The sequence below is a fragment of the Dromiciops gliroides genome, chromosome 1 (genome assembly GCF_019393635.1).
Source record: "Dromiciops gliroides isolate mDroGli1 chromosome 1, mDroGli1.pri, whole genome shotgun sequence".
In the NCBI taxonomy this organism is placed as follows: domain Eukaryota; kingdom Metazoa; phylum Chordata; class Mammalia; order Microbiotheria; family Microbiotheriidae; genus Dromiciops; species Dromiciops gliroides.
Genome location: NC_057861.1, coordinates 699910048 through 699935327, shown reverse-complemented (window position 1 = coordinate 699935327; position 25280 = coordinate 699910048). Strand labels below are relative to the sequence as shown.

Genomic DNA, 25280 nt, shown 5'->3' with positions numbered 1-25280 from the left:
CTATGAATCTAGAGGCCAGTGCTCCGGGGCGCCATGTCTGTTTGAGTACAAACAATCAATCTTTGCACTTGTAAAGAAATCCTAGTATGGACACATGAACTTTCTCATCTGATCTTCACCCTGTCACTTTACAGATGAGAATACTGAGGCTTCAGAAGGCATGTGATTCACCCCAGGTCACATCTAGGACTAGAAAATGTCTAATCCTATATCCTTTTGCTTGGGATCTCCAATCCTTAAGCAAATCAGACCACTGAATATTTAAGATAGAAAAGTCTATGGCAGGGCAGCTAGGTGCCGCAGTGGATAGACCACCAGCCCTGGATTCAGGAGTATCTGAGTTCAAATCCGGCCTCGGACACTTAACACTTACTAGCTGTGTGACCTTGGGCAAGTCACTTAACCCCAATTGCCCTGCAAAATAAAAAAAAAGTCTATGGCTCCAACTTGTTATAAACATAGAGAAACTGAAACTGAAACCTGAGGGAGTCATTGGCAGAGCTGGGATGTATAAACCAGCTGGGATGTATAAACCAGCATGATGTATATTTATGGGAAGGTGCACTGGACTGCAGAACAGGAAACTTGAGTTCTGGTCTCATTTCTGTCCTCTAAATTTGGTGTAACTTTGAGCAAACCAATGTTTCTGGGCTTTGGGTCCCTTTTCTCTAACATGGAGACATCTGATCTCTCAAGTCTCCAGGATCCACATCCCCCACTCCAATTTATGATTGTTTTTAGGGTTCCTTGGCCTATAGTTTTTTCCTTTCTCTTGCCCAAAGGGAGAACCACAATGCTATCTCCCTCTGCCCATAAAACCTGTGTGCATGTACACACGTACACACACACACACACATACACACGTACACACACATACACACATACACACACACACACACACACACACACACACACACTTTTACTTCTGCCAGGAAATGAAGATCTGGCCCGGGATGTGGTTATTTTAGCTTGAGCCTAAAGCAAGTGGGGAAGGCTGATGGAGAAACAACAAAGCTCTCTTTGCATGTCTTCTTTCTTTTTTTTAATGAAATCTGTTTAATGGTGTACAGGGGTGTAGCAAGTCTGCTTCTGCTAAAATTTTCCAAAAGGCAAGTTTCATATTTTTAAAAATAAACATTTTTATTAATAAAGTTTATAAATCCATAAATAGACGAAAAGGTAAAATATCAAAAAATGACTAAAGTATACAAAGTTCACTCTCAAGGCCTCACATTCCAAATTGCCTTGGCCTTATCCGGGTAGGTCAAGTCAAAAAAAGAGAATGGTTTCCCGTGTTCTCCTGAGGAGTAAAGTGACCGAGGAGCTACAGGAGACAGAGAAAGTGACAGAAAAGAGAGAAAAGGGGACCCCAAGAGGTGGCCACCCAACACTGTCATCTCTGAAGTCATTTTGGAAATGAAATAATTGAATTCAATATGAATTAAGAGCTTTCTTCCCTCTTCTGCCCATTGGCAATCCAGAATCTATGCTGGACCTCAACTTTCTGCCCTAGAGGGACAAACAAGACAGACCTCTATCGGCCTGGGGGCATCTATGCTCTCCCCCTGCCAGATTCAGGGCAGATCTATTTGGGGGATGGCAGTTTTCACAAAAATGAAAAAAACAAAACAAAACAAAACCCTAGTCTTGAAATGATACCCCACCCCCACCTCCTCAGAGCAGAGAATGCCCAAATCTGTTTCCAGTTTCTATTTTAAATACAACATACAAACCCCGCTCATTGGACAAGCCATCTCAGCAGATGGCCGGGATTAGACAGTTCAGACACCTGGGAGATGTTGAGGCAAACCCTTTGAACATAAATCATGTTTCTCAGCCCCCCCCCCCCACCCCATGCTAGGACAAGGCCACGGCCATCCAAAGCTTCCCTGGGTCATGTTAACTACAGTTGAAACCCAAACTGGCCTGTCAGAGCTGGTTGGAGATGAAATTCCACCAGAAGCGAGTGTCCATTTCATGCTGTTTGCTTCCAGAACGGCCAACCTCCCCTGCTGGCCTGGCTGGCTACACTGGGCCCTAGCAGTCCCTCCCCCTGCTCTTTGGTAATTTATAAACAAGGAAGAGATTAGAACAGGTTCTCCTCACTCTAGGGGGTGGGGAGGCATCCCAGGGAGGGACATTTAAGAAGGTTGGGGTTCAGCCTAAGCCAAATCCTCTAGCAGTTACCCAATAGTCTCTAGTGGGTAAACATGAGGCTGAAGGAAGGAGGGCTCACTCCTCACCTGCTCTTCCCAAGGCCCAAGTGGAATGAAAACTATTCTGCCAATTCCTTTTAGATCTGTATATTGCATTTGTTGAACACATACTTAAAACCTACCAATGTGTGGGCATTGTGCTAGGCCCTAGGGCAAAGCTAAATAAGATGGGGTCCTTGTCCCTGGGGAGCTATCCATGCAAGACCACTACCACCTCATAGCTTGAATATGCAAGAAATAAAGGAAGGGTGGGAAGGCCTTGTTACCTGTGGTAAGAGGTAGCCTTTAATCAGGGCCTTATGGGATGGTTAAAATTTTGATAGATGGAGATAGTGGGTGGTACACATCAGGGAGAGGTAGAATAATATCAGGAAAGGAACAGTGCAGGGAAAGGGTAAAGTCTAGTTGAATGGCAGGCGGCTGAATTTGGGATTTATTCCGCAGGCAAAGGTGAGTGTATGGGTGGTAGGTATATCAAGGGGAAGGATATCAGAGATGTACTTCAGCAAACCAAGTCTGGTGACACATAGGATATATCCCAGGGGGAAGAGAATGGAAGCAGAGGCCTAGTTAAAAGGTTATTACTGTAATCCAGGCTTGAGGTGATCAAAAAATCTGTAATGGGGTAGGAGTGCCAGGTACCTAAAAGATCCTAAAAGAAGAAGTCAAAGGAATTTGGGAAGTAAGAAAGTGGTCAGAGACAAGGGGAACTCAGTTTCTAAACCTGAGGTGCCACTGAGAGAAATAGCAGAAACTGGGTTGTGTGTGTTTTAAGAAGAAGGGAGTTAGAAACTGGCCTTAATTTCTACTCAACATGGGAGAGTGAAATTCAAGACATAACATCAAGGGAAATAGAGGAAGGGCCCTGGGCCAAACTAAGGGAACAACAGCAAGAAGTTGAAATCATCCTCAACAAAAGCCATGAGAGAACCCTAAACCTCACTCTCCACTGTCCCAGACAACCAGGAATGCCCCTATACTCCAGTCTTGTAGCCGTAGCCGAGCCATACATACAACCAAAGCCTTTTCTTCGGCTCAAACGCTACCAAGAAACACTAAATTTGAACTTGGCTTCTCTATAGGGGTTGAAGAGGGAAAGTTGGGGGGGCTGAGGAACCAACAGAATAAGAAAGTAAGCTACGGTTCTGTCCCTGTGGGTTGACAAAAATTCAACTTGTGCCCTCATAGAAAAGGGGAATTCTACAGTAAATGATGGTCTAACAGCGCCATCCTTAGCTTAGATAAATGGCCATTATTAGGGGCTAAGGTGGGTAGGAGAAGCCACTGGTCTCATTTTAGTCCTAGGAAATGATTTTTTTTCACCTCATCTTATTGTCTACAAAGTCCTTTCCTCACAATAGCCCTGTGAGGTGAGAAAGATCTGGCTCCCAGATACCCATTTTGGGTGGTTTCCTTTCCCAACATTCAGGGCCCTTTTCAGAAAGAGGCCTCTCCTTTCCCCCTTTATACTATTAAGAGGGATCTGGGAATGGAGCAACTCTCTCAAATATGTATCTGAGGAGTAACTGTGGAGACCAAAGGGGACAAGCCAGATGACTTGAGACCAGGCACTTTTTGTTGGGTTTTTAGTGAGGCAATTGGGGTTAAGTGACTTGCCCAGGGTCACACAGCTAGTAAGTGTTAAGTGTCTGAGGCCGGATTTGAACTCAGGTACTCCTGCACCACCTAGCTGCCCCCCAGACTAACTTGGTCCTGGTCCCCCTACCCCACATCATGAAGAGGCAAACGACCTAGTTAACCCCCATCCGTGCTCAGAATCATTATGATTTGATGATTTTAGCAGAAGATTTTGACAGTAGATTCTAGGAAAGCTGAGATCTCAGGGCCCTGCACCTCCTGTTGGCAGCTTTGTGAGAAAGAAGGCTTGGGAGAGGAGTTTGGAGCTTGTGGGGAGGGAGGGGGAAGTCTGGGAGGAGAGAAGAACACCCTTCCTACCCTTCCTTCCCTCCCCCACCCCCTCCACATTCAGCCAACCACCAGGACTCCATCTGGGGTCCTCGCTCCCTTGTTCTGTGTGTAGCTACCTTCTGAGGCCAGAACAGGGCCAGGCCTCAGCATGGCAGGTGTTCCCTTTCTGAAGGTCTCTTTCTGAAGGCTAGCAGCTAGCTCACTCTTCCAATCTGCTATCATTGCTCAGTAATGTCAGCCTGGCTTGGTTCCATTCATCCCCAGGGCTAGCTAGCCTGGAAGGGAGGGTAGGAACAGGTCACAGAGCCTACCTCCTTCAGGGATGAATGGTTGGGGAGGATTCTAATCCTGAAACCCAAAGAAAGGATATGAGGACACAAAGTGGCCTATGATATTATTAAAGTGGGAAGACAAGAGTAGCACAATGGTAAGGTGAGGATGGGTTATTTTTGCCCATCAAAATTCTAAAGAGATAACCAAAATGGGGTACTCTGACTCTAGAAGGCCCCTGAGAATGTGCCCAGATTCAGGAGGTTAGTGGTACCTAAGAGATAAGGCTTGGAGATCCAGCCTTTTCTTTTTTTCCATTAACCAAATAGACTAAAACAGAAACCTGTGTACGTGGAAACTCCCGACGGGTTGGCCATTTCTGTGCAGCTCCCAATGATATCAGTTGGCTGGTGAGGAGACCCAAAGAAGCTTTCAACACTGCTCCTTTGGGTTCACAAATCTATTTTCTTTCTTTTCTTTTCTTTTTTTTTTTGCTAGGCAATTGGGGTTAAGTGACTTGTCCAGGGTCACACAGCTAGTAAGTGTTAAGTATCTGAGGCCGGATTTGAGCTCAGGTCCTCCTGAATCCAGGGCCAGTGGTCTATCCACTGTGCCACCTAGCTGCCCCACAAATCTATTTTCAAGAGACCTACAGTGCCTACAAGAGTGGGGCTAAATTTTGTAGGAAGAATAGAGGGTTGTTTTTAAAAAATCATTTTTCACTTGGAGATAGGATAAAGAACTTTCTCTTCACCAGATCTGAGTCTGAAGGAAAAAGCTAACCTTTCAACAGGGCCTCCCATTTCCTGAAGAGAGGAAGTAAAGGAACAGAGGGGACAAGTGGCCCTTTCTGGCCCTACCATGTTAGAAACCAACAGGGAGCTGGTGCAGATTGGTGCCAGCACTGACCCTCTCTCTTTCCTGTGTGCCACAGACTCAATGATGAGCTGTAGGAAAATGAATGTAAATCCATCTGGAGGATTGGATTCTTTGGATGGAAATCTCCAAGCCTGAATCTCTGTCTCAAGAGAGTGAGTCCTCCCCTCCCCTAACCATGAGCGAAAAGCAGGCTGGAAGGGCCTTACCCTCCCCTCTGCTTCTGGAGTATTTTCACTTTCTGTTTAATGAACAGGTTCACATTTCTTCTAAAAATATAAACCTTCTCAGGAACTGGTTTTCACTGAGAAAGAGAACACATCATGACCACAGCTGCTTTGGGTGAATTGCAACCAAACTCCTCCCACCTTATCCTTGTCTGAGCCTGGCCTCTCCGTCCTCATCCTCCATTCCTGCTCCTCAGAACATCTTAGCTGTTTAACTACCCTTAAAGCAGAGCCACCACTGCTGCTTGGCGCTGGGAGAGAAAGAGACTTTTAGAACCAGGAAAAAGAGCCAAGTTTTCTAAGCTAGAAAGAATAAGTTGGGGCCCTTCCTGCCCTCCTGCTTTGGGTCCTTGGGCTCCGAGCCCAGGGGAGAGGGGAGTCTGAGCTAAGCTGATTGATGGGGGCCAAGATGGCGCTCACCACATCCTGCTCATCCGATTCTGTTGACAGAAGGGGCGGCCCTGGAAAGGGCAGATTGCACCCTGGGCTAAGAAAAGAAACCTGAAGTGACCAGAGTCATCCAACCAATCAAAGCAGCATGAAAATCAAACACAGGAAAGGAAAAGGGAAAAAAGGATCTAAACCCTATTCAAACTCCACTCAGGTGGGCCACTGGGTACCTGACCTTAAAAACACCAACCCCCCAAAAAACACACTCTTGGCCTCATTATAGTCTGAATGATTAGAATAACCATGACAGAAACCAGGATTGGCAAGGGGGAAGTAGGTAGAGACAGAGGAAGGTGAGAATGGTACCTCAGGGATCTCAATGGCTATCATCTCCCTTTCTCAGCTGAGGACAATTCTCTCCACTTGTCCCACCAATTAACTTTGGGAGCTTGGATGGCTCCTACAAGGTGAAGGATTTAAAGGGACACAAGCAAAGGATGCTGGGTTGAAACTTTTTCCTCAAATGAGTTTGGGGGAGAATGCTCTGGCCTCCCTTCCTCTTTTCTGCATCTAAACCAAAGTCAACTAATGAGCAAGCCTACAGTCATCCTTATAGCAAAGGAGCCATTAGGGACCTCAGAGGTCCCCTTCCCCCTAACTCCTTCCTTCAGGGAAACTCTCCCCTTTTGCATTATGGCCATAGCAGTAGACCCAACTGCTTTTAACTATGTCCCTTTAAAAAGGAAAAAAAAAATCGGCAAAGCACAATCAAAACTGGTCTGGCGGCTACAGAATCGTTGGTCCCCCATTTTGGGGCAGGAGTTATTGCAATAACACTACTTAGCATTAGGTCAGAGAAAACTACAGTATTAGCACTGCCTATCATCCCATCTGCGCTGGTGCCTGCCCACCACCTGAGCATGGCACCATCAGCACCCACAGCCCCAGCTTTCTGCCACGTCCTTGCTGTCCAGTTTGATGTTGTCCGTGTTCTTCTCATTGAACACAGGTCCCCCGTGCCTCATCATGAGCTCGGTGGCCACCTTCACAAAGGCTTCCTCTACGTTACTGGAGTCCTTGGCAGAGGTCTCGATGGCACAGAGGATCTCGTAACGCTCGGCCAGAAGCTGGGCTTCAGCCAGCTGAACTTCTCGAAGGTCACTTAAGTCTGACTTGTTTCCTGTCAGGAGAAGCCAGTTTGTGTCAGTTAGGCAGATGGAATCTTCTCTCTGAGGCTTGAGGAGGGGAAGGGAAGATGTGGATAGAGTAGGAAGGAGGCAGACAGGAAGATTAAAAAAACCAGCAAACCTCCCCAGGGGAGGAGAGTTCTGCATACAGTCAATAAGCACTGATTAAGGACCTAGAGGTGCTTATCATCTTCCCCAACACCACAATTAAACTAGCTGCCCCCTAAAACTTCCCTCTTCTCTAAGTCTCTCAATAACACTGCTTTTCCTCTATTTTTCTATACTCCTCAAAGCTACCTCTTTGTATCTCCCAAGCCCAATTCATTACCTAGCAAAGGGCCAAGCTTAATAAATGCTCATTCACTTTTTCTATAGCTCATCTCCACAATAGTCCCCTTCATTCTATTTTCCCTACCCCCTTAATCTGATTATAAAGGCTCCTGAGTAAGTACAGCAATAGGTGCTGGGGAAAACACCAAAAGATTGTATCATGTGGTCCTGAGGTCATGGAACTTCTTTACAATTCATCAGGGGGAGATGCAATGCCCACATGAAATGGAAAAACTATAATGCAGAAGACAGAATGAGTATGAGACAAGATACAAGTTGCCATGAGTCAAGAAGAGGAAGAGATTGAAACTGGGGATGAGGGGGGCAGCACAGAAGGCATTTGAGATGAATCTGGAAGAATAGATGAACAATGATTCTCATCTGCCCATCCAGATGGGAGATGCTTCACATACTGGGGGTAGAGATCCAATAACTCACTTGTTGAGTACCCCAACCTGGTTTAGCCTGTCTGCTGGGTGGTTTTACCAGGGTGTGGCCCCTGTGCATGCTACAGCTTCTTGGAGCCACAGGAGAGAGTTGGGTGACAGGTAGACCTCAAAAGGTAGATGAGCAGCCTGACGGCTCAGCAAGCCCTCACACCAGAGGTACTAGTCGTCCTCCTTGAACACTCCATACACCCCCATACAATTAAGAGCAATGACTGGACATTTCAAGAAGGCAGATTTCAGGTTAACATAATGGAATTGGTTTTGCTTGACTGTGCCTTATCTGCTACAAGGGTTTTGTTTTTCAAATGGTGAGGGGGAAGGTGAGAGGAAGCAAGGGGTAGTGACAAAGAAAGGATACTGGGGCAGCTAGGTGGCTCAAGCACTAGCCCTGGAGTCAGTAGGACCTGAGTTCAAATCCGGCCTCAGACTTTTAACACTTACTAGCTGTGTGACCCTGGGCAAGTCACTTAACCCTCATTGCCACCCACACACACAAAAAGGATACCAAAAAGTAATGTACAGAAAAGAACAGAATGAAGGTCAGAAGAAAGCAGACAAGAAGCTTTGAAGAGTGAATTTATTTATATACTTATACACATATATTTATATATGCGAGATGCAAGTATATAATAAATTTACCTTTCAAAGCTTCCTACTTGTCTGTTTTCTTTCTTTCTTTCTTTCTTTCTTTTTTGGTGAGGCAATTGGGGTTAAGTGACTTGCTCAGGGTCACAGGGCTAGTAAGTGTCAAGTGTCTGAGGCCAGATTTGAACTCAGGTCCTCCTGAATCCAGGGCCGGTGCTCTATCCACCACCTAGCTGCCCCTGTCTGTTTTCTTAAAATGGGCAATGGATTTGGAGTCAAAGGACCTGAGTTCCAATTCTAGTTCTACCACTTAATACTTGAGTGACCTTGGATAAATAAATCACTTAACCTCCCTGGGTCTCAGTTTCCTGAAGTGATGGCTAAGGTCCTGAGTTCTAGATCCAAGTTCCTATGAGGTTAAGCAGGGGACACAAATCTTGCCAGCATCTCTGTTCTGAGAGCACTTTCTATAAGGTAGTGGTGACAGAAGTCAGAAGATGAGCGAGTGGGTAGTAAGTCATGGTGGCATCTGATGGAGACCCTTTTTTCCCCAAGAACATGGGAGAAGAAAAGAGAGAACAGATGGCAAGTTTGATGGAACAGAAGGGTCAAGGGATTTTTTTTTTCTTTTTGGATTGTGGAGAGCTAAGCATGTTTGTAAACAGATGGATAGGGACCAAGAGAATGGGAGAGATTAAAGACATATCACGTGGGTAACTGACAGGACAAAGTTCTGGAGGAGGGGCAGGAGAATCTAGGGATTCTCAAAGTATAATTGAGAGCTAGGCAGAGGTGTGAACCTTAGCAAAAGGGAAGGTTTCCTTTGAGATGGGAGGGAAGGAGGTTTGAGGAGAAGCAGGAAATTGAGGGAACTGAAGAAAAATGACTTTCATTTTCTCAATAGAACTGGCAACAAAATCGTGACCATGGAAGGAGAAGGGCTGAGGGCTTACAGAGACACTTGAAATAGTCATGGGGAATCAGTAAATTCAAGTGCTTAATAAATTATTGAATGAATGAAGTTTAAGTATGGAAGTAGAATAAGGTCCAATAAGAAATGCCTTTTGAGTAAACAGCTTTTTTTCCTGGACTAGCTGAGTACCAGTGGCTTGCAGTAGGGGTTTTGGAGTCAGAAGACTTGGGTTCAAATCCTGGCTCCCCCTTCCCCCCCTACCCCCCCCCCGAAGATTCTGGGCATTTCATTCCTCACATCTTGTCCTACATAGAAAATAAGAGGATTAGGTTTGGTGACCCCTGACGTTCTGTCCAGCTGATTCCTGGATTCAAGCTTGCATTTCAGGACCTAGGGCAGGTCAAAAGCTAATCAACTAATTGGCACTGTCAACTCACCTTTGCACTAATGACCACCGTGACATCCTTTTTTCACTCCTGCTCCCTACCCCAGCTAGCCCACAGTTCCAGTCTCATATCACATTTTGAGAAACCCCTGGTGTGCGTGTGTCCAAGAGAGACAGAGACAGACACACACAGACACACAGAGAGACAACCCCCCCCCACAGACACACAGACACACACACCCCCTGAGGGTTGCCCTAAAGGTTCTAAGTAGGACTAGAAGTGAAGATATTTGGGTTGAAACTCTGGCTCTACCACTATGCATTTGGGCCTTAGTTTCCTCTCCTATACAACAGAGGATTAGGCTATAACACAGCAACCCTACTTGGGTTAGGTGGCCAAAGCACTTGGTACACTGTAGGTGTTTAATAAATGCTACTCTACTGAATTGAATAGATTTGACTGCCCGGAATTCAGAGGAAAGAAAGTCCTATAACTCACCAATCAGTAGCTGGACTATGTTGGCGCCTGCATACTTTCTGACATCCTCAATCCAGTGGGGCACAGAGTGGAATGAACTCTTTTTGGTGATGTCATAGGCAAGGATGGCTCCATTGGCGCTTCGGTAATAGCTCTGGGTGATGGTACGGAAACGCTCCTGCCCAGCTGTGTCCCAGATCTGCAACTATAGGAACACAAGGGAGAGATCTAATTAGGCACCAGTGATTGTAAGAACCAAATGAAACCAAGGGACATAAAGGGCTTTGCTCACTACTGGATGGGCAGGGAGACAATACAACAAACAGGAAGAAATGTAGCTGTTTGCAGCTTTGATCAAGCTATACCAATAGCAAGGAAGGACTCTGTTGACCTGGCTAGTCAGGACCCCTAGCAACATATAGTATCCTTGTTGGAGATCTATCTGCTCCTTAGCCCTGACCAGCCCAGTCTCATAGAAGGATTCCAGTGAGAGGGCCCAGGGAACTGGGCAGAGAGTACACGACATAACTCCTGGTTTGGGACAGCAAGCAACGAAGGGAGTGGGCACCTAGGTTACCGTTTGCCTCATGCTACCCAGGGAGTTGTACCTTAGCCAAGGTCCTAGGAGTTACTTTCTGGCTTTTCTATTTTGAATAGTCCCCACAGTCTCATTTTGTAACACCCTGGACTACTGTTCTCATAACACAGAAAACCCCCCACCATCTCCATGAGTCTCATTGAGTCTCAATGAGTCTTCTCAATGACTCATTTCTTAACCAGAACAATAAATAATCCTATTAACTGTCACTGATCAGGAGGTCCAGAAGGGCCTCTTTAAGCCCCACTACTCACAAGACAAAGGTAGCAACTCTAAAGTCGACCTTGCAAACTCCCAAGGAGAAACTGAGAAGTATCCAGAAGCCAAGATGGTCCCTGGGGGGGGGGGGGAAGAATCTACCACCTAGCTTTGTGGAAATGATCTTGTTTACCACATCCTTGTCCACCCATCACAGATATAAACTTTCATAAGGGAAGTTTCACTGGGATACTGGGTAACTCTGTGCTGACCAAAGTCCATACCACGCCCAATTCTGTTTGTAACGTTGCTATGGGTAAAAGATGTGGCATACCTCATTGTAAGACATGAGGGTCTTACAATTCCTGTTTCCTCATGCCTTTCCTTAGCCCAATAGTGACATTACCTAACATGAGCCTCTAAAACTACCAGTAAGGGAAAACTGGGAGATAGTATGGCAGAAATTAGACCAATATCTTACACCTTATACTAAAATAAGGTCAAAATGGGTACATGATTTAGACATAAGAGGTGATACCATAGGTAAATTAGGAGAGGAAGGAATAGTCTACCTTTCAGATCTTTGGAAAGGAGAAAAGTTTATGACCAAACAAGAGATGGAGAATATTATGAAATGCAAAATGGATGATTTTGATTACATTAAATTAAAAAATTTTTGTACAAACAGAAGCAATGCATCCAAAATTAGAAGGGAGGCAGAAAGCTGGGAAACAATTTTTGTGGCCAGTACTTCTGATAAATGCCTCATCTCTAAAATATATAGGGAACTCAATCAAATTTATAAGAATCCAAGTCATTCCCCAACTGGAGAAATGGTCAAAGGATATGAACAGGCAGTTTTCTGATGAAGAAATTAAAGTTATATACTGCCATATGAAAAAATGCTCTAGATCACTATTGATTAGAGAAATGAAAATTAAAACAACTCAGAGGTACCACCTGACACCTATCACATTGCCTAAAATGACAAAAAAGGAAAATAATAAATGTTGGAGAAGCTGTGGGAAAATTGGAACACTAATGCATTGTTGGTGGATCTGTGAACTGATCCAACCATTCTGGAGAGCAATTTGGAATTATGCCCAAAGGGCTATAAAGCTGTGCATACCCTTTGACCTAGCAATACCACTTTTGGGTCTTTTCCAAAGAGATCATGGAAAAGGGAAAAGGACCCACATGTACAAAAATATTTATAGCTGCTCTTTTTGTGGTGGCAATGAATTGGAAGTTGAGGGGAATGGCTGGACAAGTTGCGGTATATGAATGTAATGGAATACTATTGTGCTGTAAGAAAAGATGAGCAGGAGGAATTCAGAGAAACCTGGAAGGACTTGCATGAACAGATGAGAAGAAACAGGAGTACATTGTACCAACATTATGTGTTGATCAACTGTGATAGACTTGATTCTTCTCAGCAATACAATGGTATAAGAAAGTTCCAAAGGACTCATGATGAAAAAGGCTCTCCAAATCCAGAAAAAAAAAAAAGAAGCTGTGTAGTATGGATGCTGATTGGACCATACTATCTCTTTTGTTTTTGGTGCTGTTGTTTTTCTTTTTTGAGATTTTTCCTTCTTACTCTGATTCTTCTTGTATAACATGACTAATGCAGAAATATATTTAATGTTATATATCAGATTACCTGCCATCTTGGGGAGGGGGGCAGGGAGGGGTGGGAGGGAGAAAAAAATTGAAATTGGAAATCTTATCTAAACAAAGATTGGAAACTTAAATAAATTATTTAATAAAAAACTACCAGTGAAAAGGTATTCCTTTTGGAGGAGTGGGGGTGGGGAAAGAACACAATATAGGGACCATAACAAAACATCAAAACCCTATTGATGGAAGAGCTGAAGCTAAGAGACTGCTGTCCAGGTAGCTGATTCTAGGAGGCAAAGGTGGATTGTCTGAAAAATACCCCACTCTTCCTCCTACCCTGTCCCAATGAGAAAACCTATGTAAACTGATGCAGAGTGAAATACATCTGACACACAACCCAAACTATTTATATAAGAACAACAACATTGTAACTTTTTTTTTTAGTGAGGCAATTGGGGTTAAGTGACTTGCCCAGGGTCACACAGCTAGTAAGTGTTAAGTGTCTGAGGCTGGATTTGAACTCAGGTACTCCTGAATCCAGGGCTGGTGCTCTATCTACTACGCCACCTAGCCGCCCCCAACATTGTAACTTTGACTTAGTTCTTTTTGTTTGCTTGTTTTTGAGGGGCAATGGGGGTTAAGTGACTTGCCCAGGGTCACACAGCTAGTAAGTGTCAAGTGTCTGAGGCTGGATTTGAACTCAGGTACTCCTGAATCCAGGGCCGGTGCTTTATCTACTATGCCACCTAGCCGCCCCTGAAAGACTTAATTCTTAATCTTGAATGCAACAAGTGGTATTGTAATGAAACCCGCTACTTACTCACCTCCTAACACAGGTCACAGACTCAAAGGGTGCAGATTGAGATGTTTTTCATTTTGGACACGGTCAATGAAGGAATGTTTGCTTGACTATGCCTATTTCTTTCAAGGACTTTGTTTTTAGTTTAGTTTTTCTTTTTTCCCTTTCACTGGGGGGTGGAGGGATATGTATATTTGTTCATTGTTAAGAGACCCAAGTAGGTCTAAGACTATTATTTAGGGTTCAATGAACAAATTTCCACAAAAATGTTTTTTTTTTTTTTACACACAACCACAATACAATTCTACTTGGAAAAGAATCCCAGGTCTGCCACTCACTGGTAATATGACCTTGGGCAAGTTATACAACCTCTTTGGGCCTCAAAATTTCCTCACTAAATCAGCTTTCATTTTCACCCTTTATATACTATTTGATGCATTTAAAAACATTACTCAGGAGTTCTTGAACTTTGTTCAGACTTTTACCCGTGAAATTTTCTTTACTGCCAACCCAAAGCGAGTTCACCTTGTGTGGCTAGCTAGCTCACCCCTCCCCCAAGACCAAGTGGAGAGTTAGGTGCCTTGGTCAACAAGAGGAGAAGCCACTGTCAAAATGTTAAAGCTTGTCATGCACTGGAACAAAACATTTCTCTGCTTCTCCCATCCGTCTCTTGCTCTGTCCCTCCTTATCCATTCTACAATTAGGGCCACCTTTACCTTCTCCTAGGTTTCAGAATTAAGTCTTCTTCCCCATTACATTCATCCTCTTGCCCTAAAAATTCCTATTCCTTTGGTGCTAGGTATTAAGAAAACAAACTAAGCTACAAGATATACCTTAAGCATTTATAGATGAATGATTCAGTTTTAAGGTACTAAGGTATTAAGTTTTAAGGTTTTTTTAATCTCTCCCCAAGCATCCCAATAGAAAATCTCTAGTCTGGGCTGCTAGGTGGGTCAGTGGATAGAGCACTGGCCCTGGATTCAGGAGTAGCTGAGTTCAAATCCGGCCTCAGACATTTGACACTTACTAGCTGTGTGACCCTGGGCAAGTCACTTACCCCCATTGCCCCTCAAAAACAAGCAAACAAAAAGAACTAACTCTTTCAAAGTTACAATGTTGGGGGCAGCTAGGTGGCGCAGTGGATAGAGCACCGGCCCTGGAATCAGGAGTACCTGAGTTCAAATCCAGCCTCAGACACTTAACACTTACTAGCTGTGTGACCCTGGGCAAGTCACTTAACCCCAATTGCCTCACTAAAAAAAAGTTACAATGTTGTTGTTCTTATATAAATAGTTTGGGTTGTGTGTCAGATGTATTTCACTCTGCATCAGTTTACATAGGTTTTCTCATTGGGACAGGGTAGGAGGAAGAGTGGGGTATTTTTCATTGCCCTGCAAAAAAAAAAAAAAAAAAAGATCTCTAGTCCAGCCTAATTTTCTACAGATAAAGAGGTTAAGTGACTTGCCCAAAGTCACACAATCAGTAGGTATTTGAGGCATAATTTGAGCCTTACATTTTCCCTTGTGATAAAGAAACATGATTAAGGAAACAATGACCACACTGACAATGTTTAGAAATATATAATAGTCTTTCTAAGAAGTCTGCCCCTTCTCTGTTCCCAAAGAGAGAGCTGTTTCATTATCTATATTCTAAATCTTGTCAAGTTATTTTGTATTAAGTTACCTGTTAACTAGAAACATTTTGCTCCTCCTTATCTTCACATTATGTGTCTTTTTCTTATTTCAGAAGTAGACGCAGCAATAGTAATAGCTTATTATTTATATGGTGCTTTCATATAATGGTCCTGCAAATTAATCTACCCATTTTATGGATGAGGAAATTGAGGCTCAGTTAACAATACCAGTGATAATCACCTGATTCTAAATCTCTTTCCACTATTCAAAGCTTTCTCATTTTTTCCCTTTCTCTGTCTAATGACCACCTAGAAAAACAATTACATGTTTAAAAAGATTATATCAGTCCCTGGCTGTATGTAACCCTGGAATGAATGATGTAATCTCAACTCCACACAGTATCATCTTTATGGTGTTCTTTTCCTCCCAAGAATATCATGCCTCTGTAAGCTAATTTTCCTGGGGAAGGACTCGTGGAGAGGCAATATACTGTATGTAGTGAACAGTGCTGGATCCAGGAAGACCCTGTTTCAAATTCCACCTCACACACTCACTAGCTGTGTGACCCATGGCAGGTCACTTCCCCTTTTAGTTTCCTAATATGTAAAATGAAAAGATTGGACCACATGGTCTTTACAGGATTCGTTCCAACACTAAACCTCTGGTCCCACAGTGACTAAAGAAAAGGAAGAACCCCCCCCCCCTTTCAATGCAAACAAGTTTGAGAATGGAAAATAATTCATAAACGAATATATGCTATATGATGCTATCCCTGTCAGTTATACAGGAAAAAAACATGTGTGAATAAATAGTAGCTAACATGTATATAGTATCTTACATACAATTATCTTTACAACAAGCTGGAAGGTAGATGTTAATATTATCTCCATTTTACAGATGAGGAAACTGAGCAGAGATTAAGTGACTTGCTTAGGTTTAAATAGCTAATAAGTATCTGAGGTGGAATTTGAAACAAGGTCTTTCTTCCTGACTTCAAAGTCCAGCTCTTTTCTCTATTAGCTATGTTATTTTATATTATTAGAAAATGCCAGCTATTTACACAGGAATAATGTCAGGCTTCAAGACAAGCAGCTCACGTACAGCTTAGACTTTCAAGCGCCGCTCCTTATTTTTTTTATAATATCCCTTAGTTATTTGGAATCCATACAATTTTCCTGAAGGATCTTAGATCACACAAAGAAAAAGGAAAAGGACCTAAATGTACAAAAATATTTATAGCAGCTTTTTATGGTGGCAAAGAATTGGAAGTGGAGGGGATGCCCATTAATTGGGGAATGAACAACTTGTGGCATCTGACTGCGATGGAATACGCCATGGAATGTGCCATAAGAAATTACAAGGAAGGTGGTTTCAGAAAATACCTGGCAAAACCTATATGAACTGATGCAAAGTGAAATGAGCAGAACCAGAACACTATATATAGTAACAGTATGATTGTACAATGATCAACTGTGAATGACTTAGCTATTCTCAGTAATACAATGATCCAAGACAATTTCAAAGGCCTCATGATGAAAAAAGTACTATGCACCTCCTGAGGGAGAACTGATGTATAATTTTCTTGCTTTCTTCCCTGACATGACTAATATGGAAATGTTTTGCATGATTTCACATGTATGATTAATTGATGTCATTTTGTTTGCCATCTCAGTGTGTGGGAGAGGAGTAAAAGGAAAGAATTTGGAACTGAAAATTTTAAAAGAAAAAAAAGAAATAAAAGAATCTAATATCACTAGCTCATAAAAGCAGAATTTAGTTTATGCTGAATAGTAAATGTATCTGTAATCCAGGTATAACACCTCAAGTCTTCTGTCTTTGTTTTTTTGGGGGTTTTTTTGTGGGGCAATAGGGGTTAAATGACTTGCCCAGGGTCACACAGCTAATACGTGCCAAGTGTCTGAGGCTGGATTTGAACTCAGGTACTCCTGAATCCAGGGCCAGTGCTTTATCCACTGTACCATCTAGCTGCCCCCCGCTTTGTTTTAAATCAAAATCACAATGTATCCATAAGGATATTACCTTAACCCCTGGAGAGGTTAGCAATAGTCACACAGCCATATTAAGTCATCTTTACTCCAAGACTGCTATCCACTACCCTCTGTCTCTCACCAGCACTAACAGGCTACCTTCTAAGTGAGCCAAACAATCTCTGAGGGGCAGGCAATCACTTAATGTTCTTTAGTATCCCCCAGCTACCTAGCCCAGTTATCTCCACAAGAGATGCTCAAAGCGTCCAAGGCTCACTAACGTTAAAAGATGTAAATTTAGGATGAAACAAACTACAAGAAAGGAGTAAATTTGGTATCCTGGGGGTTAGTCAATCCTGAAAATAGAAATAATCTCCAAAAAAATATGAACAAGGATAAAAGATTTAAATGCTTAAAGGAGGGGCAGCTAGGTGGCGCAGTAGATAGAGCACCGGCCCTGGAGTCAGGAGTACTTCAGTTAAAATCCAGCCTCACTTAACACTTACTAGCTGTGTGACCCTGGGCAAGTCACTTAACCCCAATTGCCCCCCCCCCAAAAAAAGTGCTTAAAGAAAGTTGGGCTCTTAAAAGTTACAGATGCATAAAATATTGGCAATGATGGTAGAGATTACCTTGCTTGTTTTAAAATAAGAGGAAACAGGCCCAAAGGGGTAGTCATTTACCCATGCTCACACCCAGCTAGGACCCAGAAGACCCAGGACTAAGATGTTTATTCTCTCCACCTCTGAGGCTGACATCAAGGAGGAGAGTCATGATTCTCCAGTCTGACCTGTGGTGTCCTCAGAGACCAAACAAAGACTGGGCCAAATGGCTTTGGCCCAGCATAGCTATTTTTGTGTTCTTAAGTATAAACTTCTTCTCAGGGGTGGGCATACAGCCCTCAAAAACCCAAAAGAATGGTGGACACTGCCATCAAAGCAGGATGGGATGACTGAAAGGCTATTTTAGTGGGGGTATGTATGAAGACCTGGGTTCTAGCTTTAGCTCTGCCATTAACTTGAAGTATGGCCTTCAGCAAATCATTTCATATGTTTAGACCAAGGGACAAAAGGTTGCCTGTGTCCCAATCCACCACTCACCCCTGTGCACATGGCCTAAGGCAAGTCCTTTCCCATCCTTGGGCCTTGCTTCTCATCTGTTAAAGGAAGGTACCAAACCTGATGAACTCTGAACTCAATCTAAGGTTCTCCTGGGCTCTAGAATTACTCTTGGTAAATGCTTAATTTGATAGATGGTGCAGAAACTTCAGTGGTGTTGGGCTGAACCACTGAATGGTCTGAGAGAAGGTCTGACCCAATGCTGAGTTCATGAGTGCTTTCGTCGTATTCATATTCAGGGCAAGAGGAAAAAACAGTGAGCTAGGCACTGGGGCTCAGATTTGTCAATCTTTGTCTTTTTTTGGCCAGGACTTTAGGATAATGGAAGAGATAAAAAGTCAGTGAGAGTCAAAATGGCAGAAATGCCACTGACCAAGCTTTCCAAGAACCAAACTTGGAAACTGTCACAATCATTTCACTATAAGACTGCCCCCCCCCCCAGGATGAAAAAACAAGGGGAAGGAAAAGAGGAAGTCAATTACTTGGCCGCTCCCCTTATAGTGCAGACCCACATGACCACCACCACCTAAGCCACTAGCCAATTACCTACTTAATTAGATCCCTATTCTTATTAGTGCTCTAACTCAATATGAAATCCCATCCCTCTGACTAAACAGCAAGACCTGATACTTCAGTCTCCAAAGGACCCCAGGGGAAAGAGAGATGTAAAGTTTAATGAGGCTGATTAGACAGTGTTCACTTTAGGGAGCAAGCAGATCGAGGACTATAACACCCAGACAGGTCTCAGCCCAGAATTATCCTTGCCACCTTTCACTTCATCATTATTTCACTCCTCTAAGCATCCTTCCCAGAAATCTAAGGTGGCTTCCCCCATTTCTTTTTCCATAGCTGCCCCACCTCCCTCCCACACCAACCTCTCTGATCTCTACCAAGTCTATGATGGCTAAATGATCTCAAACTCAACACTGATTGCTCTCCACACCCCCTAGTTTCATAATACTGTCTGAGGCATTCTTTCTTCTCTTCTCTTTTTTCTTTTTAAATTATAAAAGTATTTTATTATTTTCCAGTTACATGTAGAGATAGTTTTCAACATTTGTTTTTATAGGATTTCTAGTTTCAAATTTTTCTCCCCCCCCAGACAGCCAGTAATCTGATATAGGTTATATATGAATAACATTAAACATATTTCTGCATTAGTCATGTTATAAGAGAAGAATCAGAGCAAAAAGGAAAAACCCCCAAAAAGAAAAACAACAGCACCAAAAACAAAAGAAATAGTATGGTTCAATCTACATCCATATTCCACAGTGTTTTTTTTCTGGATTTGGAGAGCCTTTTTCATCATGTCTTCTCTTTTTTCTAACTGAATTTTCCTTTTCTTTTCTGGGGGGTGGGTGGATGTTTCTTCTCTCCTTTGCCCATTTACTTTGTTTAAACAAATTCCTAAGCCCAACCAAACTGCACTTGGAAACTCAAGGTTGATTAATTCACACACAGTTGATGCCTCAGGCTTCTGTCTTTCTGAAATTGTCTCTCACTACCCATCCCCATCTCCAAACAAACTATGGGATCACATGATAGACTTCAAACTACTTAAAACAACAGCCAAGTCTAAACAGCTACATGGACTCCCCCCTCCACACATCCTATTTGAACAGTTCTCTGCTTACATTATCTAAACAAACCAAGCGAATCAACACGGACTTTGGATTATAAAATTTATCCACTCCCTGTCTGTCCCCCCGTCCCCCCCCCCCCCTGCCTTGTTTAATAAATCTTAACTTCCAGTTAGCAAACCAGCCTTTAAACTCTTCTCTGTTCTTCTCTGGGAAGAAGGGACTAGGTTGAGCAAAGGTGTAATCCTTCCATAAATTTGTAAGGAAGGATCCCAGGCAGCAAAGGAGGCAACCTTGGAAACTGTCCAGATCACCCTGAGAAGGAGGAAGTTTAATAATATTTGAAGAAGTGAACCAATTGCATTTCCCTCTCAACCTCCCTTTCAGCAGGGGTTAGCCAAGAAAGACCCGGAAAGAACTTTTGTGGGCCCAGGAGGTCTTGGGGTCTTCTAGGCAAATTTACAGTGTGAACCTCAGAACTATGGTTTCAGAGCAATAATGAGCCTAGAGAGGTAAATGTTAAGAGGAGCTATGAGAGTAGTTCTCAAATATCTGGAAGGCTGTTGTGGAAAAGCGCTGATAGATACCCTTGTGTTTTGCTCCAGAAGGAGGAATTAGGGACCAATAAATAGTAATATGGCAGTTAGATGGTACAGTGAGTAGATAAAGTACTGGGATCTGGAGTCAGGAAGATTTATCTTCTTAGAGTTCAAAGTCACTTCCTAGCTGTGTGACCTTGGATAAGTCAGTTAACCGTATTTGTTTCAGTTTCCTCATCTGTAAAATGAGCTGGAGAAGGTAATGGCAAACCGCTCCAGGATCTTGGCCAAGGAAACCCCAAAATGGGGCCATGAAGAGCAGGACATGACTGAACAAATATGGTAATACAGGGAGGTAGATTTCTACTCAGTTAAGAAAGGACTTCCCAAACATTACAGCTGCCTAACAATGGAGCAGGCAGCTTCATGAGCTCTCCCCCTAACTGGAAATATTCCAAGTGGAGGCTTGAGCACCAGGATATTGTATCATAGAACCCCAAGAGATCAAAATGAGGACACTCCTTGTCACGGTTCCTCTTGAAATGTGGTACTTAGCACATTAGATATGGTCTGGCTAACAAGTTGGCTGAGTAGCTAGATGGTGCAGGGGACAGAGTGATAAGCCTAGAGTTAGAACTTAATGAGTTCAGGGGCAGCTAGGTGGCACAGTGGATAAAGCACTGGCCCTGGATTCAGGAGGACCCGAGTTCAAAGCCAGCCTCAGACACTTGACACTTACTAGCTGTGTGACCCTGGGCAAGTCACTTAACCCTCATTGCCCTGCAGCAAAAAAACAAAAACAAAAAAACTTAATGAGTTCAAATCCAGCTTCAGACATTTAGTAGCTGTATAACCCTGGGCAAATCATTAACACTGTCTGCCTCAGTTTCCTCAACTGTAAAATTAGGCAACTGTGATGAGGGTTAAGTGAGTTAGTATTTGTCGAGTGCTTAGCACAGTGCCCGACACATAGTTCATTGTTGTTGTTCAGTCACATCTGACTCTGTGACCTATTGGGGGTTTTCTTGGTAAAGATACTGAAGTGGTTTGCCATTTCCTTCTCTGGGTCATTTTTACAGATGAGGAAGGAGAGGCAAACAGAGTTAAGGGACTTGCCTAGAGTCACATAGCTAGTCAGGTCTTCTTAACCCCAGCCATGTACTCTATAAAATGTGCCATATAGATGCCCCGGCATACAGTTGGCACTTAATAGATGCTTTTTTTCTTCCTTCTAGGGAGAGGCTGGGATGGTGATTAGGGCCACTGGAAGGATATCATGATAATACTACAGCTTAGACCTTCTAGGAAGGTTAAGTAACAATTTAATGAAGCTGGATACAATGCATTTAAAGCTATCACCCAGGCTGTAGAGATTAACACTTATCTTGTAAAAAAAGCTTATCTCTTTCCTTATTTGCTGAACTTGGAGTCAAGACCTGAGTTCAAATTCTACCTCAGACACTTAGCAGCTGTGTCTATCTCTGGGCTTCAGTCTGAATTATAATATGGGGATAACTGCATCTGCCTCATAAAGCCCTTTCACCTTACAGTGACATATGCTAGCTAGATCATTAAGTGATTTTGCCAAAGGTCACTGGACATCTGTGGAATATGAACCCAGCTGATTCTACTGTCTATAAATGCTAGGCAAGTCCTTTCCACCATGTCACGTCTCCCACTTAAAACATTTTGGTAAATACCTGCAATATGCAGTCAATAGGTGATTTTTTTTCTCATATGTGGTATCACATAGGTGCAGATGACTAGGTGTTAATTGGTGTTTTGGCATCTCTCTCATCCTAGAACTGCTGAGAGGATAGTAACTTCCTATTAAAAAAAAAATAATAAACCCTAGAACAGGGAGAAAAGAGCAGCCAGGCCAAGGAAGTACTTTCTAGGGATTTCATAATGTCCCCACTGAGTAAAATTCTTATTTATTTCTGTATAAAATTATCCTTGCTTATTAGGTTAACAGGACATCACCAGGTCTATTATAGCACTTTGGCTAAGCACCATTCCCCCCCCCCCCTTTCATCTAAACAAGAGGCTTGGGTTGAACCATTTTTCTCTCCAGTAAAAAGGGACAGTGGAAATTTCCTTGCTTCTCCAAACTAGCAGAGAAACTCAGAAGACTCTGTTCCCAGGACAACCCTTATGAAAACTGGTCACACTGACCCAAATAGAAATTGCTATTTTTCATCACCTCCTAGGACAAGATGAATCAGAATTGGGAGTGTCATTTGTGACCTGAGTCTACCCACAACCCTTTTGTGGAAGTCTGACTGTCCAATTTCACTTCTCCAGGGATGGACTTCCAACCACCACAGACCAAAGAATTAGGTGGTGAGTGGAAAGAACTGCTTCCCCAGGTTGTGGATCTTTTTAAATTTTATTTTCTTGCCCTCTTATTTCTCTATACATTCATTCTTTTTTTTTTTTTTTGCAGGGCAATGGGGGTTAAGTGACTTGCCCAGGGTCACATAACTAGCAAGTGTCAAGTGTCTGAGGCTGAATTTGAACTCAGGTCCTCCTGAATCAAGGGCCAGTGCTCTTTCCATTGCGCCACCTAGCTGCTCCCTATACATTCATTCTTAGGGAATGCTTTCTTAGGATAGCATGAGTCAAGGTAAAAGGGTCATTCTCTAGGACAACATGGCCGGATGGGAGAGACTGGATTTGTATTCAGAAGTCCAGGATTGGAGTCCCATTGGTGTCAACTGGTCTTGTTTGAGTCCTCCCTTCCTAGTGGCCGGCTTCCTATATGACCTACAGCAGATCACTTTATTAATTTCCTCTCCTTGGACCTCATTTCCTCTAGCAGTCACATAAAGGGGGTAGACTAGAAAGTCTACTGAAAGCAAGGATGGTTCATTTTTTACTTTTCTATTCCCTGTTCTTAGCTCATTATTGATTGACTGATTTCAACCTGGAAAACCTGATTCTCCTAAAAAATCCTACTTTTTATTCCATTTTTATCCACCAAGGGATTTCATGGCTTAATTGCAGGCATACTCCTCTCAATAACAAGTCAGGGTCCTAAAGCATCAAAATGACTATGCTATCATGACAAGCTTGGAAATTCAACAATTATATTGGGTTTCCAATGATTGATGGATATATATGGATATGGTCCTCATCTGTAAAATGGGGATAATAGTACCTACTTCCCTGGGTTGTTATGAGGACCAAAATAAGATATTTATAAAGTGCCTTACAAACCTTAAATCCCTCCATAAATGCTAGATCTTATTACTAGTCCCACAAAAGGAGACAATTTATATAGGAGAAAAGGCGCTGACTCTGAAATCAGGACTTATGGGGGCAGCTAGGAAGCGCAGTGGATAAAGCACCGCCCTGGATTCAGGAAGACCTGAGATCAAATCCAGCTTCAGACACTTGACACTCACTAGCTGTGTGACCTTGGGCAAGTCACTTAACCCTCATTGCGGGGGGGGGGGGGGGGGGGGGGGGGGGGGGGGGGGGGAGAGGAGAATATCAGGACTTAAGTTCCAAAAGTAACCCTCACACTTAATACCTCTGTGACTCTGGCAAATTATTTTTTTTTATTTATTTATTTTTTTAGTGAGGCAATTGGGGTTAAGTGACTTGCCCAGGGTCACACAGCCAGTAAGTGTTAAGTGTCTGAGGCCGGACCTGAACTCATGTACTCCTGAATCCAGGGCCGGCGCTCCATCCACTGCGCCACCTAGCTGCCCCGCAAATTATTTACCCAAACTTCAATTTCCTTATATAAAAAGAGGTGTTAGAGTAGAGGACCTCTGTCCTGGAGGGCAGATGATCGTATTTACTTTTATATCTTCCTTAGCATCATCCCATTTGGCCAATTACATTAGACAACCATTAGTTTTAATTAAGCACCTTTGATATTTGAGGCACTGTGCTAGGCACAGGCGTCAGAAGACAAAACAAAATCCCTAAAGTTTATATTCTGGGGGGGGGGGGGAAGTGACCATAATAAGTACACCAGTATAATACACAAAGGAGAAATCAGGGAAAGCTTTAGAGAGGGAGCCTTGAAGAGATACAGAGAGCCTGAGAAGCAAAGATAAGGGAGTGCATTCCAGGCATGATGAATGCCTTGTGCAAACACAAGGAGGTGGGAGATGGGATTACTGAGTTTGGGGAAGAGCTAGTATCCTAATTTTTTCAAATGCAGAGATTGGGAGTGGGGAGAGTATGAAATAAGGTGGGAAAGGTAGGTGAGAGCTGGAGTCCCTTAAATGCAAGGAATCTGTATTTTAGCCTTATAAGCAATAGGGAGGGGGCAGCTAGGTGGCACAGTGGATAAAGCCCGGCCCCTGAATTCAGGAAGACCTGAGATAAAATCTGGCCTCAGACACCTGACACTTACTAGCTGTGTGACCCTGGGCAAGTCACTTCAAACAAACAAATATAAGCAATAGGGAGCCACTGAAAACTTTTTATGCAAGGGAGACATGATCTTACCAATAGTGCCTTAGAACCTGGCAGCTAAGTAGGAGATGGACTAGAGAGAGACTTCCAAGATCAACCAGTTATTACAATAGTCTAAACCCTAGCTTCTTAAACTGTAGGTTGCACAAGGGGTCGAATAACTGAATGTGGGGGTTGTGGAAAATTTCAAAACAGTAAAAGGTTATGTATACCTATTTTATATATCTATATACCCAGGGTTGCATAAAAATTTCTTGGGTGAAAAGGGATCGAGAATGGAAAAAGTTTAAGCCCTGGTCTAGATAAGTGATTCAAGCAATTCAACAAGATGTATCTTCCATAAAAAGATACACACATATATATAAATTCACATTTTGAATATATGGCACTTAGGTGGCTCAGTGGATAAGAGCCCGGGGCCTGTAGTCAGCAAGATCTAAGTTTTAATCTATCCTCAGCTGGGTGACCTAGGGCAAGTCACAATCTCTGCCTCTTTTTTCTAATAAGTAAAATGGGAATATCATCTACTTCCCAGGA

The 25280-nt window shown here is 43.1% G+C and overlaps 1 protein-coding gene across 1 annotated transcript in view; it reads right to left on the bottom strand.

Moving 5' to 3' along the window:
• Positions 1–1119: 1119 nt before the first annotated feature.
• RAB43 (RAB43, member RAS oncogene family) overlaps positions 1120–25280 on the bottom strand; it is a 37087-nt gene continuing 12926 nt past the window's right edge. The window contains exons 3-4 of the mRNA XM_043984117.1: positions 10257–10440; positions 1120–7088 (exon numbers count right to left, since the gene is read on the bottom strand). Of these exons, the coding sequence (XP_043840052.1) occupies positions 6838–7088; positions 10257–10440 (435 nt within the window). The 3' untranslated portion in view covers positions 1120–6837. The remainder of the gene's footprint in view (positions 7089–10256; positions 10441–25280) is intronic.